Source organism: Sturnira hondurensis, unplaced genomic scaffold (genome assembly GCF_014824575.4).
Source record: "Sturnira hondurensis isolate 20B ecotype Veracruz unplaced genomic scaffold, ASM1482457v3 Scaffold0021593, whole genome shotgun sequence".
Lineage (NCBI taxonomy): Eukaryota > Metazoa > Chordata > Mammalia > Chiroptera > Phyllostomidae > Sturnira > Sturnira hondurensis.
Window position 1 is genome coordinate 402,651 of NW_028094224.1, and position 16,779 is coordinate 419,429.

At 42.8% G+C, this 16,779-nt stretch overlaps 4 protein-coding genes, 4 non-coding genes and 1 pseudogene across 8 annotated transcripts; 6 read left to right on the plus strand and 3 right to left on the minus strand.

The window, feature by feature from the left end:
• The first annotated feature begins 1,731 nt into the window (after window positions 1-1,731).
• Window positions 1,732-1,868, plus strand: LOC118977933 (U4 spliceosomal RNA). Its single transcript, XR_005064640.1, has one exon. It is a non-coding gene; the product is annotated as a U4 spliceosomal RNA (small nuclear RNA).
• A 1,667-nt stretch (window positions 1,869-3,535) lies between these two features.
• Window positions 3,536-3,606, plus strand: TRNAG-GCC (transfer RNA glycine (anticodon GCC)). The gene has a single exon. It is a non-coding gene; the product is annotated as a tRNA-Gly (tRNA).
• Window positions 3,607-3,964: 358 nt separating this feature from the next.
• On the plus strand, window positions 3,965-4,036 carry TRNAM-CAU (transfer RNA methionine (anticodon CAU)). Its single transcript has one exon. It is a non-coding gene; the product is annotated as a tRNA-Met (tRNA).
• A 1,308-nt stretch (window positions 4,037-5,344) lies between these two features.
• Window positions 5,345-5,470, minus strand: LOC118977934 (U6atac minor spliceosomal RNA). Its single transcript, XR_005064641.1, has one exon. It is a non-coding gene; the product is annotated as a U6atac minor spliceosomal RNA (small nuclear RNA).
• Window positions 5,471-8,851: 3,381 nt separating this feature from the next.
• On the minus strand, window positions 8,852-9,337 carry LOC118977909 (histone H2B type 1-M-like). Its single transcript, XM_037033088.1, has one exon. It carries the CDS (start codon window positions 9,320-9,322, stop codon window positions 8,942-8,944), a length of 381 nt encoding a protein of 126 aa, XP_036888983.1. The 5' UTR covers window positions 9,323-9,337; the 3' UTR covers window positions 8,852-8,941.
• Window positions 9,338-9,591: 254 nt separating this feature from the next.
• Window positions 9,592-10,368, plus strand: LOC118977904 (histone H2A type 1). Its single transcript, XM_037033081.1, has one exon. It carries the CDS (start codon window positions 9,618-9,620, stop codon window positions 10,008-10,010), a length of 393 nt encoding a protein of 130 aa, XP_036888976.1. The 5' UTR covers window positions 9,592-9,617; the 3' UTR covers window positions 10,011-10,368.
• An 873-nt stretch (window positions 10,369-11,241) lies between these two features.
• LOC118977900 (histone H3.1) lies at window positions 11,242-12,262 on the plus strand. The gene has a single exon (XM_037033078.1). It carries the CDS (start codon window positions 11,266-11,268, stop codon window positions 11,674-11,676), a length of 411 nt encoding a protein of 136 aa, XP_036888973.1. The 5' UTR covers window positions 11,242-11,265; the 3' UTR covers window positions 11,677-12,262.
• Window positions 12,263-13,942: 1,680 nt separating this feature from the next.
• Window positions 13,943-16,286, minus strand: LOC118977929 (histone H2A type 1-H-like; annotated as a pseudogene).
• On the plus strand, window positions 16,279-16,705 carry LOC118977905 (histone H2B type 1-M-like). Its single transcript, XM_037033082.1, has one exon. The coding sequence runs from the start codon at window positions 16,285-16,287 to the stop codon at window positions 16,672-16,674; it is 390 nt and encodes a 129-aa protein (XP_036888977.1). The 5' UTR covers window positions 16,279-16,284; the 3' UTR covers window positions 16,675-16,705.
• The last annotated feature ends 74 nt before the right edge of the window (window positions 16,706-16,779 follow it).

Sequence of the window (16,779 nt, forward strand, 5' to 3'; positions counted from 1 at the left end):
TTTCAACTTACACACACTTGATCCATTCTGCAAAATAAATATCTTCCTTCATTCATATTTTTGTTAAGTCCTTTGTTTACTTCCTTTTAAGCTGCAATTCTGTTCATGTAAATTACAACCTGTTAAAAACCAAACAAACTTCAACCTATTAAAAATATTGTTGAAAAATTTCACACACTAGTACAATTATCCTCTAATCATCCCAACCCTTACTCTCATTTTTCTATCCGATGTAACTAACCACTGCTATTAACTTATTACAAAATTTTAAAATGTACACCAAGTCTTAATTTGTTTTTCCCCCAATTTTTCTTCATGCACCTTCCTTCTCTAGATATTACCCTTTGCACCTCTCCAGTTATTCATGTTACTTACCCAACAAGTTGTGGGAGAAATACACTTTTCTCTACCCTCAAGTTTCCTCCAACTAGTCTAATACTCAAATAGACATGAGGCAAATCAGGAAGAAGTAATGACCAGACTTCATACATACGTATGTGTGAGAACCCTGCATACCCCACATGCAGAAGAGGCTTGGACGGAGAGGGAAAATAGGGATGAAACACATCCCAAGCTGAGCCTCGGGGGCTTCGAAGGATCCTTGCAGACAGCACTGGGGAGTAGGCATAGCCTTCAGAAACCCCCGCCATGTCTCCCCCCAGAAGGCCTGTAACATTGAACACCCACCAGAAATCTATGAGTGGCTTTTTCCTTCATTCTCATTAGCAACGTAATTCAATTCTCCTTTTGTTTCCAATCTGGTGAGCATAAAGAGCTTTACCATTATTGCTTTAATCTATCCTTCTCTGTTTGAAAAATTTGTCATATAGCTACTGATCATTTGGATTTGCTGTTCTCTAAATTGACTATTCTTATAATTTGTCATTTTCCTATGGGGCTATTTGTGGTTTTCTTTTTTTCCAATATGTTAAAAGTTTTTTCCCCCTATTTAATAGATCCTAATCTTTTTTAGAATTGTAAGTGTCTTTCTTCATCTGGAAAAAAAAAATTTTAAACCTGTATATTGTAGCACACAAAAAATAAATATCTATTCTGGCTGGATTAAATAATGTAATATATATTTTTTAATATTAGAAGACAAACTATATAATCCCGAGTTGAAGAAGTTAGTAACCAAGTCTAGAAATTAAAAAACCCATGAAAGAAGAGGTAGATAAGAGGCTCTATATTAATTTTCAAAGACTGCTTCATGGAAAATGTATAATAAACCAACTTAAAAAGTGATTTTTTCTTAAGATAAATGATACAAAGGTCTATATTCTAACGTAGAAATCAAACTTGGTAAAATGACCTCAGGTGGTTGCTTAGAGAATTTACAAATGGAATAAAATTTTTTCCTGATAGAAGTAATTACAGGGCTTTAGAGAATTCAATGAGTAGTTTACAAAAAACCAAGCAAAGCAAAAACAAAACTAAACCGAATTCCATAGCACAAAATGCAAACTTTCTTTGCTAAGACATTTTGTCCCTATTGTTATTCTTTTTTATATTGGTGATAGTTTTTTAATTCAAAAATAAATTTATATTCATCGATATTTTAATAACAGTACATAACTGTATTGCCAAAATAGAATTATTTATTATTAATAATTATTTCATAGCCCAACATCAATAATATAAGCCCAGATGATATAATGTTAATAAAATTAGAATTGAAAATGTTAACCATTAGAACTCAACTGTAACTAATGTTTAATATTTTTGTTAATTAGCTTTGCGCAGTGGCAGTATCATAGCCAATGAGGTTTATCCAAGGTGCAATTATTGCTAACTGAAAACTAATATTTTTGTTAATTATTCTATCATTAAAATTGTAATTATTACATTATTTAAAGTTACCCTTCTAGGTCTTGCAACAAAGAGAGGATTTAGGCCCAGAAGAAGAGTTTGCTGAGCAAGTCAATGGCCACAAGGACATGGCTCACAGCTGCCCTGCTGCTCTCCCATTGGGTGTGTGGTTAATTCCCATAAACTACAGGGAAGCACTTTGCAACTCAGTGTTTGAGACTTCTGCCTGAGACTAAACACCACGACTGGTAGAGAAAGAACGCTGTACTGTTATTCATTTGGCAAAACTGGTGAGTTCCATAAAATCTCAACAGGGACCATACTGACAGTAAAATATGTAGATGATTGGTCTGAGGTCTAGGATTCACATATCAAGAAAACCCTTATAAAACTAAAATGCTTCTACAGGATAATGACGGGAGAAGTGAAGAGTCAGAACATCATGACTCTTGGAGAATTATTGAAAGCATAGACTCGTTTAACATGGACTAGAAAATGCTTCATCAAGCATGATGCAAGAGTTCTCATCAAGTTTTTAAAGGACACTCAAGCACAACTTCCATAAATTTAGAATTCCCTACTAATGGGTAAAAATAAAGCAGATTTTAGCATGATATAAGAAAGGATTCATCACAAATTTGAGCATTTCTGGCAAGTGGGAAAATAGAAATCTCTATAAAACAAAATTTAATTAATTAATCTGCCTAAGGCCTTTCCTCTTTAAATTCTGTGGTATGACAGAATTAAATGTGAAATCGCACTTGTCATAACCATTTCTGTTAATGACCAAAAAAGCAGACAGAGAAAATGATAGCTATAGCCAAGACTTTGGGGAAAAGCCAGGTGGAAGAAGTTGAGTTGATTCTTGTGGCTTCTCAGGAAAAAGCTGGGTGGAAGATGCTCTCATTCAGCATATGGAAGCTAACACTGGAAAACGGAGTATCTTGGATGGGTAACTATTTCTGTGGAGATATGGTTTTCAAATACTGGAGGAAAACTGGACCACATGCCTTGCGAGATCCCTTCTAACCCAGAAAATGTCACCTTCTTCTCTGCATGTCTGTTTTCTGTGTCTGTTGCATTGAACGTTTTCTGAGTGCATGGAACTCGGCGGAAGTCACTTTACACGCTCACATGGAGCCCTGCATTTACATGCACAATGAAAAAATGCTGATACCACCCTCCAGAATATCCGTTATCTCTGTGTGATAAGATTACACTGGCCTTTCATTTACTTCATTGTACACTTTTGTATTTTCCACAGTTTCCACAGACAACGTATCTTTGAAAAAGGAGTCGACAAGAGAGACCTGCACGCCGGCTCCAACGCTTGGTCTCTCACGAGTTGTGTGACGCATGGAAATGATCCAACCTCTTCATAGTCGATTGAAGAAATTTTCTTTGACTTATCTAATACATTATGTCATTGATAGCGAAATTCTACTTTTTGAAAGGGTCGGGGCCTCCACATTGGGGGGTGTCCTCTGAACCTGCGGTAAGAAGGGGTGTTCCTGAAGGGAGAGGAAGTATTATGAAATTATATTAATAAAGGATGAATTAAAATTCTAAAAAAATTAAAAAATGATTTTTGAAAAAAATTGTAAAGAAATTAATTTTTGAAAAATTTAAAGAAAAACTTAAAAAAATTAAAGGAAATGATTAGTTCAGGAAAAATAGCAGCAGGAAAATGTATTCATAAGGTCAACAATACCACCTCAGCAGTCACGCATTGGTGGTTCAGTGGTAGAATTCTCGCCTGCCACGCGGGAGGCCCGGGTTCGATTCCCGGCCAATGCATCTGTGTTTTCTTTATTTGTTTTCAAAATTCTTCCAACTACGTTGAAATGCTCCAGTTTAGAGGTTGGGTAGGTTCCTCCCTGGAACTCTGGGCTCTTCACTCACTCAGACTACATGGCGGCGGTCCTTCCTTCTAGGCTAGGGGCAGGCTGGAGCCGGCTGTTTTCTAACAGAAACATCGAGTTTTTCGCGTTCAGAATATTTAGACTTAATGTATTGTGGAGTGATTGTTCTGTTCCAAGTACGAGTGAAATCAACAAATAGCTTTTCAAAAAAGTCATTTTCTGATGTACAAAAAAAAAAAAAAGCTTTTAATGCAAAAGCCATAAGGACTTAGATTAGCACCTCTCTCGCAACCAGCAGAGTGGCGCAGCGGAAGCGTGCTGGGCCCATAACCCAGAGGTCGATGGATCGAAACCATCCTCTGCTAGGTGGTGTTCTTTTTCTCCTTTTTTTACCCCGAAAATTTGGGAAACGTTTGAAACAGCGTATGCACGAGCGTGTCATTTCCCAACTGGAGTGTCTTCTGTACCTAATGAAACCTTGGACAGCTGTAGGGGAAATATTCTCAGTCTAAGAAAATTTTGACACAGAAAAAATACAAATCTGCTGGGTTCTAATCAACCCTCTCTGAGAACGGAAAATATTAATCCATCAGCTAGAAGTTGTCCATCTCTATTTACCACCATATTGTAAACAAGAATGTAAGTTTAGAATTTGAAAGGACCATGTATACCTATTGTCAGGGTTAGAGATTCAGTTAAAGGGAGTTGGAAGTACTTAAAATAATAATTCTCCCAATAATCTGAAACATTTGCTGTTTTTCTCTTTAGTACTTTCCATTGTGTAGTATATTATTTTTATTTATTCGTTTAGTATTTTCTGTGGATTGCGAAGTGACAAGAAAAGAGGTTTTGTCTGTTTTCCCACTGTGGTTGCTGTAGTATCTAGAACACGGCCTGGAACATCTCGGTCACTGGTGATTTGATAAATATTGTATGTTAAAAGCCACAATTTTTAACACAACAAACACCAGTATTTGACATATATGAAGAAAGGTCTTCACCTTTCTCTTTTACGTTTTAAAAAAATCACAAATGAGTACAAAAATGACAACACAGAATGGATCTACTATTTAATATTAGGGCCTATTAATGATAAATCTCCTTTATATTTAAAGAAAAAGACCCACATAAAATCAAAGTATTTTTCAACAGCATTGTCAATCCTAATATCCCCTTTGTGAGGGCAATTCTATCATGAATCTGATATGCATCTTTCCTATGTATCTCTTCTTTTTTCTTTTTTGTTAAAGAATAATTTTTCTTTGCAAAGAGTCTGGAAACAGCTCATACTACGCTTTCTTTTTTTTAATTGCTCGTTTATTTATATATTTTTAAATTTATTTATTTTTATTTAATTCTTGTTCAAGTACAGTTTTCTGTCTTATATTCCCAGCCCTGCCCGCCCCCCCACCCAGTGCTCCCCACCTCCCTCCCATTTCCGCCCCCCACCCTTAGTTATCGTCCATGTGTCCTTTATACTTGTTCATGTGAGTCCATTCCCTTTTCCCCTATGATTCTCTCCCCTCTCCCCTCTGGACCCTGTCAGCCTGTTCCGTATTTGAGTGTCATTGGTCATATTTTGCTTGCTTGTTTGTTTTGTTGTTTAGATTCCTGTTAACGGTGATGTCATATGGTATTTGTCTTTCACTGCCTGGCTTATTTCGCTCAGCATAAAAAAACAGTGGTTAGATGCCACGAAGTAGGTGGCAATGTCTTAATCATATGCGTGTTGTTAGGCCCAAGGGCCTCTTCCATCCTTGTCAAGGGGAGTGCTAACCTTCTCTCCTTTCATACAACACACTACGCTTTCATTAAATACTACAATGCTTATTTTAAAAAGCATTCACTTTATGAATATCCACACAAAAAGCTTTCCTTCGTAATACCCTTGGTATTATATCTAGTTCTCTGTTTTAATCTGTGTCCAAACATACAAGCATAGCCAATGTCTGGAAAGGGCAGCTGAAGGGCTATATTTGATTTTCACTTGGTTTCAAAATGAAGGCAACATTCTTATCCACTTGGCAACAGGTTTTAGAAATCCTGTCATTAAAGTTCTTGTACTGACTGTAATCTTTTCAACGTGAAATTCCTGTCACAGTAAAGAACCACAGTTCTCAGCTTAGGTGCTTGGTGAGGTTTCATTCCACTGTCACTCTGGCCTACATGTGTCCCTTGCAAATACAATTTCCATCTGAGATGAATTTTAAAACACTGTTCTAAGTAACAAGCCTTCTAATTTCACAAATCATCAGAGGCACATATGACTCTCTGAAAGAAAAAAATTGCCAAAAAAGGTAAAACATTAATTGCTGTTTTCTCCTCGGTTCTGTCTCAGAAATGGATATTCAGTTTGTTCTGGGAGATTATCACCATAGACTGAGCATCTCCTAAAAGGGGTAAAGTCGATTTACCTCCTATTCTTTTACAAGTCACTCATTTTTCTCTCTATGTGAAGAGTTTCTTATTAACATGCATAAAAATAAAAAGACAACTGCTATATCAAGGCTGTCATTTTAAAAAGAACCAGAGATGGAGGCTTCAAAGCACTCTGTTTGTACAGTAAAATAACCCCCTCCCCTTATCCGTGGTTTCACTTTTTGAGGTTTCGGTTACCTGTGGACAAACAGGTTTCGAAAATATTAAGTGAAAAATTTCACAAATAAATAATTCAATAAGCCATGCATACTTTTAAACCGTGAGCTGTTCTGAGTAGCGTGATGAACTCTCTTGCTATCCTGCTTGGTCCTGGTGGGGCAGTGAATCATCCCTTTGCCCAGTGTAATCAGGCCTGATGCTCTTTGCCCATTAGTCTCTTGTAGCCATCTGGGTTAATGGTATCACGGTGCTTGTGTTCAAGTGACTCTTATTTTACTTAATAATCACCCCAAATCTCAAGAGTAGAGATGCTGGCAATTCAGATATGCCCAAGAGAAGCTGTAAAATGCTTCCTTAAGTAAAAAGATGTAAATTCTTGTCTTAATAAGGAAAGAAAAAATTGTATGCTGAAGTTGCTAAGATCTACAGTAAGAATAAATTCCTGCCAGTGAAATTGTGACGAAGGAAAGAGAAATCCGTGCTACTCTGCTCTTGCACCTCAAATTGCAAAAGGTTCGGCCACAGTGTGTGCTCAGTGCCTAGTTAAGAAGAAAAAGGCATTAATTTGCAGGAGGCATGAACAGCAAATGTGCTCTGATTGGCCACAATGACTTGCACCAGAAAGCATTGAGCCTCTGGGAAGACTTCAGCAAAGGATCTCTGAAACAACTGACTTCCTTCACATAACTTCTATTATATTGGTATAATTGTTCTATTTCATTATTATTGTTATTAATCTGTTACTGTGCCTGATAAATTAAGCTTTACCACATGTATATATAGGAAAAAATGGTACATGGAGGGTTCAATACTACCTATGGTTTCAGGCATCCACCGGAAGTCTTGGAACGTGTCCCTCTGGAATAAGGGGGCTTGCATTGTTTTTTCTAAGATTGAAACAAAGCTTTATGACACACAACATTGTTAGCAATAGCTTCAAGTGACCCACAAGATTTATTTTTAGACATAGATTATTTCTGTGGGAAGGGGTATTAGGGATCACTTTTAGTTGCCCAAAGGCTGGGAATATAAGACAATGCGGTGAATGACACAGAATGGGCTGGCAGTGGCAGCCAGGATTCCTCAGATATGAGTCTCTCCAATTACACTCTTCACTTTATAGCTTTGGATGCTCACTATAGAGATTCCCAAACTTCAGAATTTCCCCCAAGAGGCCTGGAAACTCCTTGTGTGGGGCAATTCCTCTGACAAAAAGCTGAGGGTCTATTGATGAGGTTGGAAGGAGGAAACCAGGACTGAGACCATTTTACCTGTCCCCCACCTCCCTTCCCACACTCCTCAGCTGAAACCATTGCATTTTATTAATATCTATGTCCCACGGTGGGCAAGAGTGTAACGGCCACTGTAAAGAGAAGGTATCTTCAGAAAATCCAAGGAGGCAACTCCACAGAATGTAACAGAATTTATTATACGTAATTTACTGAGGGGAAGATTGGGCCAGCATGGACAGACACCCAGCAATTCGGCACAAGATATCTTCACTGTCTGTACCCTGTTATAGCACCTTTTAAAATAAGTCAGGCACCAATGACTGACAAGACAAAGGGACAAAGAATGTAGTAGTACTGGGGCCACACTCCAGGCACTCCTCCGCCAGTATGATATTTATCTCGGTTTTCAATCCATTCTATTGATTAAAAAATATATATTTATGGCTATAGTTTAAGGGACACAGAGGACCATCAACTAGAAAGCTTTGATATGCTTGCTAAGGACAGAAGTCACAGCATGAAACTTAAAAATGAAATGCAATCCAGGACACAGATGGTGTTGGTTTTGTTCACACCAACATCTATACAAAAGGGTTAAACGAGAGGCGGAGGATTTATGCAAGAAAGGAGAAGATTGGGCACAGGGCACCACTGGAAGATGCTGGGAAGTTCAAGGAGTTTCCTTTGGTCCTTCAGTCCATACTCGGATTCCTGGCTAACAGGCGTTCAGCCCACTTGCTACCTCTGGAGTCCGCTTCTTTTATATACGAGGTTCTGACTTCTACGGCAAAATTTCTCGTCGTGAACTCTCAAATCCCAGCTGGATTGCTGCCCATCGAGTCCCGGCATCCCTGCCTCCTACCTGCTCATCCTGATAAAACAGGAAGACGGCGCCTCTCCAGGTTGCTGGGTTCTTTACCCAACATTTTAGGTTTAGGGAGCCTCCTGTGAAGTTCAGTGTATGGCTCTGGCTGCGGACACCGGTGATTACGGCACACAGCGCAGGGGCCACAATTTACTTTCCAGAGTATCTAGGGAAAAGCACACGGGATGTCATATAGCAGACTGGAACCCGCGGCAGGCTTTTCCAATAGTGACGCTGCCCAATTAGAAATGGGGCTGTTACTGGCCCTGATTGTGCAGACAAAAGCGAAATCTGTTTTGGCAGAAGGCAAAGGGAAAGCCTCTCTCAAAAGACCTTAAAGAACTCTTAATGAATTAGTATACACTGCGCCCTATGCTTACGGCAAAATGCCTACGGACGTTTATTAAACATTCGGTCCTTATTTCCAGGTATTTTCCTCTCCAAACCCAGAGACACGACACTGCTAAGAAAAAATGGAGTGGAGGGAAAATGAACCAGCTGTTTCTGCGGAAGTGGGTGGCTCTGAAAAGAGCCTTTGGGTGTGAACAAGCCGGATCAGTCTCTTCGAGGAGGACTCACTTGGCACTGGTGTACTTGGTGACGGCCTTGGTGCCCTCGGACACCGCGTGCTTGGCCAGCTCCCCGGGCAGCAGCAGGCGCACGGCCGTCTGGATCTCCCGGGACGTGATGGTCGAGCGCTTGTTGTAATGCGCCAGGCGCGACGCCTCGCCCGCGATGCGCTCGAAGATGTCGTTGACGAAGGAGTTCATGATGCCCATGGCCTTGGACGAGATGCCCGTGTCCGGGTGCACCTGCTTGAGCACCTTGTACACGTACACCGAGTAGCTCTCCTTGCGGCTGCGCTTGCGCTTCTTGCCGTCCTTCTTCTGCGCCTTGGTCACGGCCTTCTTGGAGCCCTTCTTCGGGGTGGGCGCGGACTTGGTCGGCTCCGGCATGGTCAGAAAGAAACACCGAAAAAAACAAGGAAGAGCGAGAGTGAGACTGGGAGTGTCTTCTTGCGTCACAACCTTTTAAAGTCACATCTGATTGGCGGTAACTCCAGAAACGTCACGTGAATATTGTCCAGTCAAAATAAGCGTATTTCAGAACGAGGATCCAATTGGTTGAAGTGAACCGTAACTTTTCGCCAATGGCAGAGGTTCGCTTTCGCGCCCAGAAACCATTATAAATAAGGTAGCTTTGGGTGTCTTGAACTCACACTCGAACTAGAGCGCGAGTATCCTGTCCATCATGTCAGGACGCGGGAAGCAGGGCGGCAAGGCGCGCGCCAAGGCCAAGACGCGCTCGTCGCGGGCCGGGCTGCAGTTCCCCGTGGGCCGCGTGCACCGCCTGCTCCGCAAGGGCAACTACGCCGAGCGCGTGGGCGCCGGCGCGCCCGTGTACCTGGCGGCCGTGCTGGAGTACCTGACGGCCGAGATCCTGGAGCTGGCGGGCAACGCGGCGCGCGACAACAAGAAGACGCGCATCATCCCGCGCCACCTGCAGCTGGCCATCCGCAACGACGAGGAGCTCAACAAGCTGCTGGGCAAGGTGACCATCGCGCAGGGCGGCGTGCTGCCCAACATCCAGGCCGTGTTGCTGCCCAAGAAGACCGAGAGCCACCATAAGGCCAAGGGCAAGTGAACTGGAAGACCCGAACATGTCTTTTAACTAAACCAAAGGCTCTTTTCAGAGCCACCCATATTTTTCTAAGAGGGCTTGCCTTTTCCCTATTGTAGCAGCTACTTGAAAATAACCCTTATCTCAGTAACTCGATTAACCAATAGATGTCACTGGACGCTTCCAGAAACGCGAAAGTAACTTAGTAAAACAAGCTTGTATCAGGTAAAACCACTGTGGGTTCTTTACCTAGGTAACTAAAGGCTATCAATCCCGAAGGCCCTCAGGGTTGGACCAAGAGAAACATGAAAGGAAGAATAATACTTGGTGAGAGAAATAAGTGCAAGTCTGGTTAGCGAAAGGGTAATAAAATGACACTTTGGTTCCCTGTTTAAGAGGTGTTTTACATCCTAATGCGACACTTGGCTTGCAGCTCGCCTAATTACAATTCTACTGGGCTTTAGTGGGTTGTAAATAGGAAAGCTTCATGTCCTGGAGTCATGTCCTCTAGGCAGAACTCATTCAAGGGTCTTACATGGCTTTAAAAAGCCACAGTATTTTTTTTTGTACCATTAACAAGATTGAGGGTCTTTTCCTTAACCCCATTTTACACAAATCTCAGTTGAAATTGTAAAACGCAGTAGGATTCTTTATATTAAAATGCTAGCTAGTGAAAAAGTAACCATTGTTCAATTGAGTCAGATATATAGAGAAAAAGCGTATAAAACACTGTAAAAGCCTCTAAGTTTAAATAGAGAAATCAAGATTTCAACATGAATTTAGCCTTCCTAAACTTGAACGAGGCTAAAAAATGTCCTTAGCCAATCCATGTAACGCGCGCCTTTTCAAAAAGATCAAGGAAAACCAGTTTCAAGTGCCAAAATTAAAATGTTTTACTCAACAAACAAGATATATCATTGTAATATTTATATTAAATTCTCAAACACTATTATTTATTAAATATTGATATTCTCAAATATTTAATATTTATATTAAAGCCAAAGAACGTTGTAAAGAAAAGGCATAAAGACAGTACAGGGAAGAAAGGGTAGAAAACAGCTGCTGTTGAAAGGGTGGGTGGGAGGAAGCAGTAAGTTTCCGGTCTGAGCCTCCCAGAGCCTGCTGCGATCGGAAAGTGTGTGCCGCGTCCAATACCTTCATCGCGAGACTTGACGGGCAGATGCCTGGTCCAATCACAGCTGGACTCACCTTATATATACAAACCAGTCGCGCGGTCAGATTCATAGTTGTTCCAGTTCAGTGCTTCGTTGGCTTCGGTATGGCTCGGACCAAGCAGACAGCGCGCAAGTCCACCGGCGGGAAGGCCCCGCGCAAGCAGCTGGCCACCAAGGCGGCCCGCAAGAGCGCGCCGGCCACCGGCGGCGTCAAGAAGCCGCACCGCTACCGGCCCGGCACCGTGGCCCTGCGCGAGATCCGCCGCTACCAGAAGTCCACCGAGCTGCTGATCCGCAAGCTGCCCTTCCAGCGCCTGGTGCGCGAGATCGCGCAGGACTTCAAGACCGACCTGCGCTTCCAGAGCTCGGCCGTCATGGCGCTGCAGGAGGCGTGCGAGGCCTACCTGGTGGGCCTGTTCGAGGACACCAACCTGTGTGCCATCCACGCCAAGCGTGTCACCATCATGCCCAAGGACATCCAGCTGGCGCGCCGCATCCGTGGAGAGAGGGCATAAGCTTAACGCGAGTGCCTGTCCTGAACCCAAAGGCTCTTTTCAGAGCCACTTCATTCTCCCAAACAATGGCTGTTGTACTAATTCGTTTCGTGCTAATAGCATGAAGTTAGGGCAGGACTAACAATCAGGACTCCGGGTTTTTGACCCAGATAGTTGTCTCCTAAGTATTCTAAAGCTTGACAAGTAGTGTGTAAAAGGTATGGGTTGCTAAACACCACTTGAAAAGGACAATTCTTGGGGCATAAAACCAATGCCTGGGTTTTGTAAGAAAGCCACATGTAAGAAGCAGGAAGAAGGGATTAGGCCTCGGGGAAGAACTGCCCATCCTGTAGACATGGAGTTCAGGTCATGGGTAACCGAAACCTCCCCACTTCAGGTATTAATCTGGTAGCAGAGTTGGACCTAAGTTGATCCTCTGATGTTCTCACTGCACGGGGAAGGGCACCTTGCACGTGGACTAATTTGAACTCCAGGTCCTGGGGAAGCGCACATGGAGGCTTAAGTTGGGCAATATTGGTTATTGTGCCTAGCATCTAGCACTAGTGGGCAGACCTCAGGTTTTCTTACAATTGCTCTTTCTCGACTCTGTAAGACAAAAACCGACTTTGGCTGAAACTGTTTCTTGAGAAAATGGGTTAGTTTACACGGATCTTTTTTGTTATGAGAGTTGTGTTTTTCATTGTTTAGCAGTAGCACCTGGTAACCCTATAGGATAAAGCTCTGGAATGTTTCCTTCACACCCATCCCAAATTTGGCATCATAAAATTAGCAAATGAGAGCCCTCTGGCTTGTCTTTGCCAGCTTCCAATGTCCTGAAAAAGCAGACGTGTGTAAGCAGCAGTTCCCAGGTTGGATAGGACTCTCCCTGTAACTGATACTTGTGGTTTTCTAAATACCTAAAACTATGCTCAGATGGGTCTTAACGTTCTAGATTCTCCAGTAGGGGTTGGGTCTGACAGTTCCTTACAAGTGGTTTTCATCAGTTTCTCTGACAGGCTAGCACCTCGTTTTACACTTCCTGTCAACTTCTGTACAGCTGGTGTACATTAATTACCCTTCCTCCCTACAACAGAAAGTGGAAACAATACTCACCTAAGCATTCAAGACCTTCCTTGACAAATTGGCTTGTGTACACTGTGTCATCACAAGTTTGTGAAACAAATGGAAAGGTCTTTATATTCTTCATACTTTGTTAAAAAAATTAAGATCACTACTGCAAACACCATGCTCCGCTCACAACGGGAAGGAGCACCCGTGATTACCGTATACAGAACTTAGATTGATGAGAATATTTCACCAAATTTAAATCTTCTCATTTGAATCAACACCTTTAGCAAAACAAAGTGCTGATGATCTTATCTCAAGAACCAGCTTTCCTCTGGGAAGACAGAAAATATTTGGAGGGGATAATGGCCCTTTGATGCCACCCTCCCATTCTGCCTGACGATCCAGCAATTTCTAAACAGACTGGTATTCTTGAGTGTGTAAACAATGCCTTTTCAGTTGGGAAACTAAGCTATTAATTAGTCAGGAAGGGCCCACAATAGATGACCTGTCTACACTGACACATACTCTTACTGGGAAGGGCACCGTCTCCTGGAAATGGGCAGTAAATATAATGATCTAAATTAATCTTTTAGTTTGCATTATATGAAAATTTTATTCAGGAGCAGTGAGTAGTTCTCGTTAAGGGGACATTTCTAATTACGTGGATACACCCCTTATGCTGAACAACGATGGTCTTGTGCCTTTCACCTAAGCTCCTTCTGGACTTTAATCATACTTTCATCACCTTGCACAAGGAAGTAAGTTTCATTCTAGGAATGGCAGGCACACAGTGATATTCAACACCACACCATTTTGGATCAATGGGCAGATGGTGAGCCAGGTACTAAGTTTAGGATAAGAGATCACAGGGGAAGTTGTGAGAACGATCAGTCTGAGACGTTCATTTTGAGTTTCTCGGGGATCTCCAAGGGTTTCAGAAGTTGTAGATGAATGTGCACGTCTGATTTCAGGAGATAAATCTGGGTGGGCATAAAGATTTGGGAGTCACTGTGCTCACTTTGGCAGCTCACTCATACTAAACTGGAATGATACGGAGATTAGCATTGGCCCTATGCAAAGCTGGTATGAATTTGTAACATGTTCCATATGTTTTGAGAGTATTATGCTGAGTGAAATAAGCCAGGCAGAGAAAGACAAATGCCATATGATTTTACTTATGTATAGAATCTAATGAACCAAATAAATTCACAAAATAGAACCAGACTCAGACACAGAGAACAGACTGACAGCTGTCTGAGGGGAGAGGTTTGGGGAGCTAAATGAAAAATGTGAAGGGATTAAAATTTTAAAAAAATTGGGTGTCATTAGTATATAAAAAGATTTAAGGCATAGGAGTGGCCGACAGATCCCTTCCAGCTCCTTCCTACCTCTTGTAACCTCTGCCTTCGTGCCAATATCCAACTTCTTGAACTTGCTGTATATATCACAAATGGTCTGGTGATAGAATTCCTGTAATTTCCTGCAATTCCCAGTTTCTTTTAACCCTCAAGCTAGATGTTGCCTCTCACAGGTCTGACTCCTCTATGCTCCCCTAATATCCTGTGTCTACATTTCTTGCTACATAGTGCTGTATTTACTTTTGTTACTCCCTGTTACATTGTTTCTTTAGAAAAAGTGTCTTACTAACACAGTCCTAACACTTGATACCTAAGTGCGAAACAAATGTTTGTTGAAAGCATAAATACATTTAAAAAGAGAGAGAAAACAGTCAAGTCATTGTGCCTGCATGCTTCATGTATTATGACCATTCAAGGCCGGGCAAATTCACTGTATTCCTGCAGATTGAAAAATATTCACGGAGCCATTGGGATGTCTGGCATGTCTTTTTATTCAGGGGTGGCTGAGCCACACAAGCTGCAAGCTGAGTCTCCCTGCATGACACACATCACGGCCCTTGCTCCCCAGTGTGGGACCCTTTGTGGCACCCGTGCCCTTGTGTGTCACTAGTGGGAAGCCACTACTACTTTAAGTACTAGAGGTGAACAAAGCCGGCAAAATGCCAGAAAACTATATAATGAAATTCTGCCCATGCATTCCCACTTAATGTTCTGGGAACAGTTTCACAGGCCCAGTTTCAAGGTTATGAGAACACTAGTTCTCAGGCCCCTCCAAGGCTATGGGAACACTGCAACCCTTAGTTACCCAGACAACTGGGTGAGGAAGCAGATTACCTCCACTTACCCTACACTTGACATGGCAAACTGGAGAGTGGCATAAACGTTCTTTTCCAAGGCCCAGAATAAAAAGACCTTTCTATGCTGATTTAGAAATGAGAAACATACCAGAATCTGACCTATTGTCAAAACAGCCTCAGATTTATCGGAAGTTTGTTCACATGTTTCAAGATACAGGTATCTATCATCAGTGTTCTTGGAACTCAGTAGCAACTAGTACGATCACGGTTACAACACGTGGACACCTAGGTATACCAGTATGGTAATAAATGTACTATCAGGTAGTATGAATTAGTCAAGTGTCGGAAACATCTGAAGTATTACTTAATAACCTGCGACCTTCCTGCTGACAAAGTGGGTTGTCTGTCGAAATCACCATTATGTCCTCTCAAAAGATGTTTGGATTTGATGTAACTTGTCACTTAAGCTACTGTGGATTTCTAGAAAGACCTGGGTGACTACCTTGAGTAAAAATACCTTCTAGGTTCTACATGAGCTTGACGTTATGGACTACTTAGAATACCCATATAACGTAGCAATTACTTGTTTTTTTACACAAATCCCTAAATGCGACTTCTAAAATGAAGGGGAAAGGAGTGCACCTCACTAGGAACTACTAGTCTTGTCATAAACTTTAGCAAATAAGTAATAGCGATCAGAGGTGCAATAAAGTCGTGCTACTTTCTCAGGAACTTGAGATGTGGCTCTGAAAAGAGCCTTGTTTCCTCGTTCCCACACTTGCTGCTTACTTGGCCTTGTGGTGGCTCTCAGTCTTCTTGGGCAGCAGCACGGCCTGGATGTTGGGCAGCACGCCGCCCTGCGCGATGGTCACCTTGCCCAGCAGCTTGTTTAGCTCCTCGTCACAGCGGATGGCCAACTGCAGGTAGCACGGGATGATGTGTGTCTTACTGTCCTGCGCGGGCCCCGAGTCGCTCGGAGTAATTGCCCTTGCGGAGCAGGTGGTGAACTGCCGAATGGAAACCGGAGTTCCAACCGGGAGGAGCGCGTCTTGGCCGGAACCCTGCTTTTCGTATCCCAGCTTACCTCGGTAAAGTACTCGGTAAAGTACTCGGTAAAGTACCTTGAGTGTGACTTGAGGAACCCAAAGCTACCTTATTTATAATCGTTTCTGGGCGCGAAAGGGAACCTGTGCCATTGGCGAAAAGTTACAGGTCATTTCACTTCAACCAATGGGAATCCTCGTTCTGAAATACGCTTATTTTGACTGGACAATATTCACGTGACGTTTATGAAGTTACTGCCAGTCAGACGTGACTTTGCTCACCACTTCCTTAACAGGCTGTGAACCCAGAGGACTTTTGCAGCCCTGCGCTTGTTCTTCAGCTCCTTGACTGTTCTCCCTACCATGCCCACCATGCCGGAGCCGACCAAGTCCGCGCCCGCCCCGAAGAAGGGCTCCAAGAAGGCCGTGACCAAGGCGCAGAAGAAGGACGGCAAGAAGCGCAAGCGCAGCCGCAAGGAGAGCTACTCGGTGTACGTGTACAAGGTGCTCAAGCAGGTGCACCCGGACACGGGCATCTCGTCCAAGGCCATGGGCATCATGAACTCCTTCGTCAACGACATCTTCGAGCGCATCGCGGGCGAGGCGTCGCGCCTGGCGCATTACAACAAGCGCTCGACCATCACGTCCCGGGAGATCCAGACGGCCGTGCGCCTGCTGCTGCCCGGGGAGCTGGCCAAGCACGCGGTGTCCGAGGGCACCAAGGCCGTCACCAAGTACACCAGTGCCAAGTGAGCCCTCCTCGAAGAGTCTGATCCGGCTTGTTCATACCCAAAGGCTCTTTTCAGAGCCATGCAGATTTCAGAGAGAGAAGTGGCACTCAGTCTTGCGTAAGTGATA

Bases quoted from the DNA above. Each gene is read 5' to 3' on its own strand.
- LOC118977909 (XM_037033088.1), bottom strand. From the start codon at position 9,322: ATGCCGGAGCCGACCAAGTCCGCGCCCACCCCGAAGAAGGGCTCCAAG.
- LOC118977904 (XM_037033081.1), top strand. From the start codon at position 9,618: ATGTCAGGACGCGGGAAGCAGGGCGGCAAGGCGCGCGCCAAGGCCAAG.
- LOC118977900 (XM_037033078.1), top strand. From the start codon at position 11,266: ATGGCTCGGACCAAGCAGACAGCGCGCAAGTCCACCGGCGGGAAGGCC.
- LOC118977905 (XM_037033082.1), top strand. From the start codon at position 16,285: ATGCCCACCATGCCGGAGCCGACCAAGTCCGCGCCCGCCCCGAAGAAG.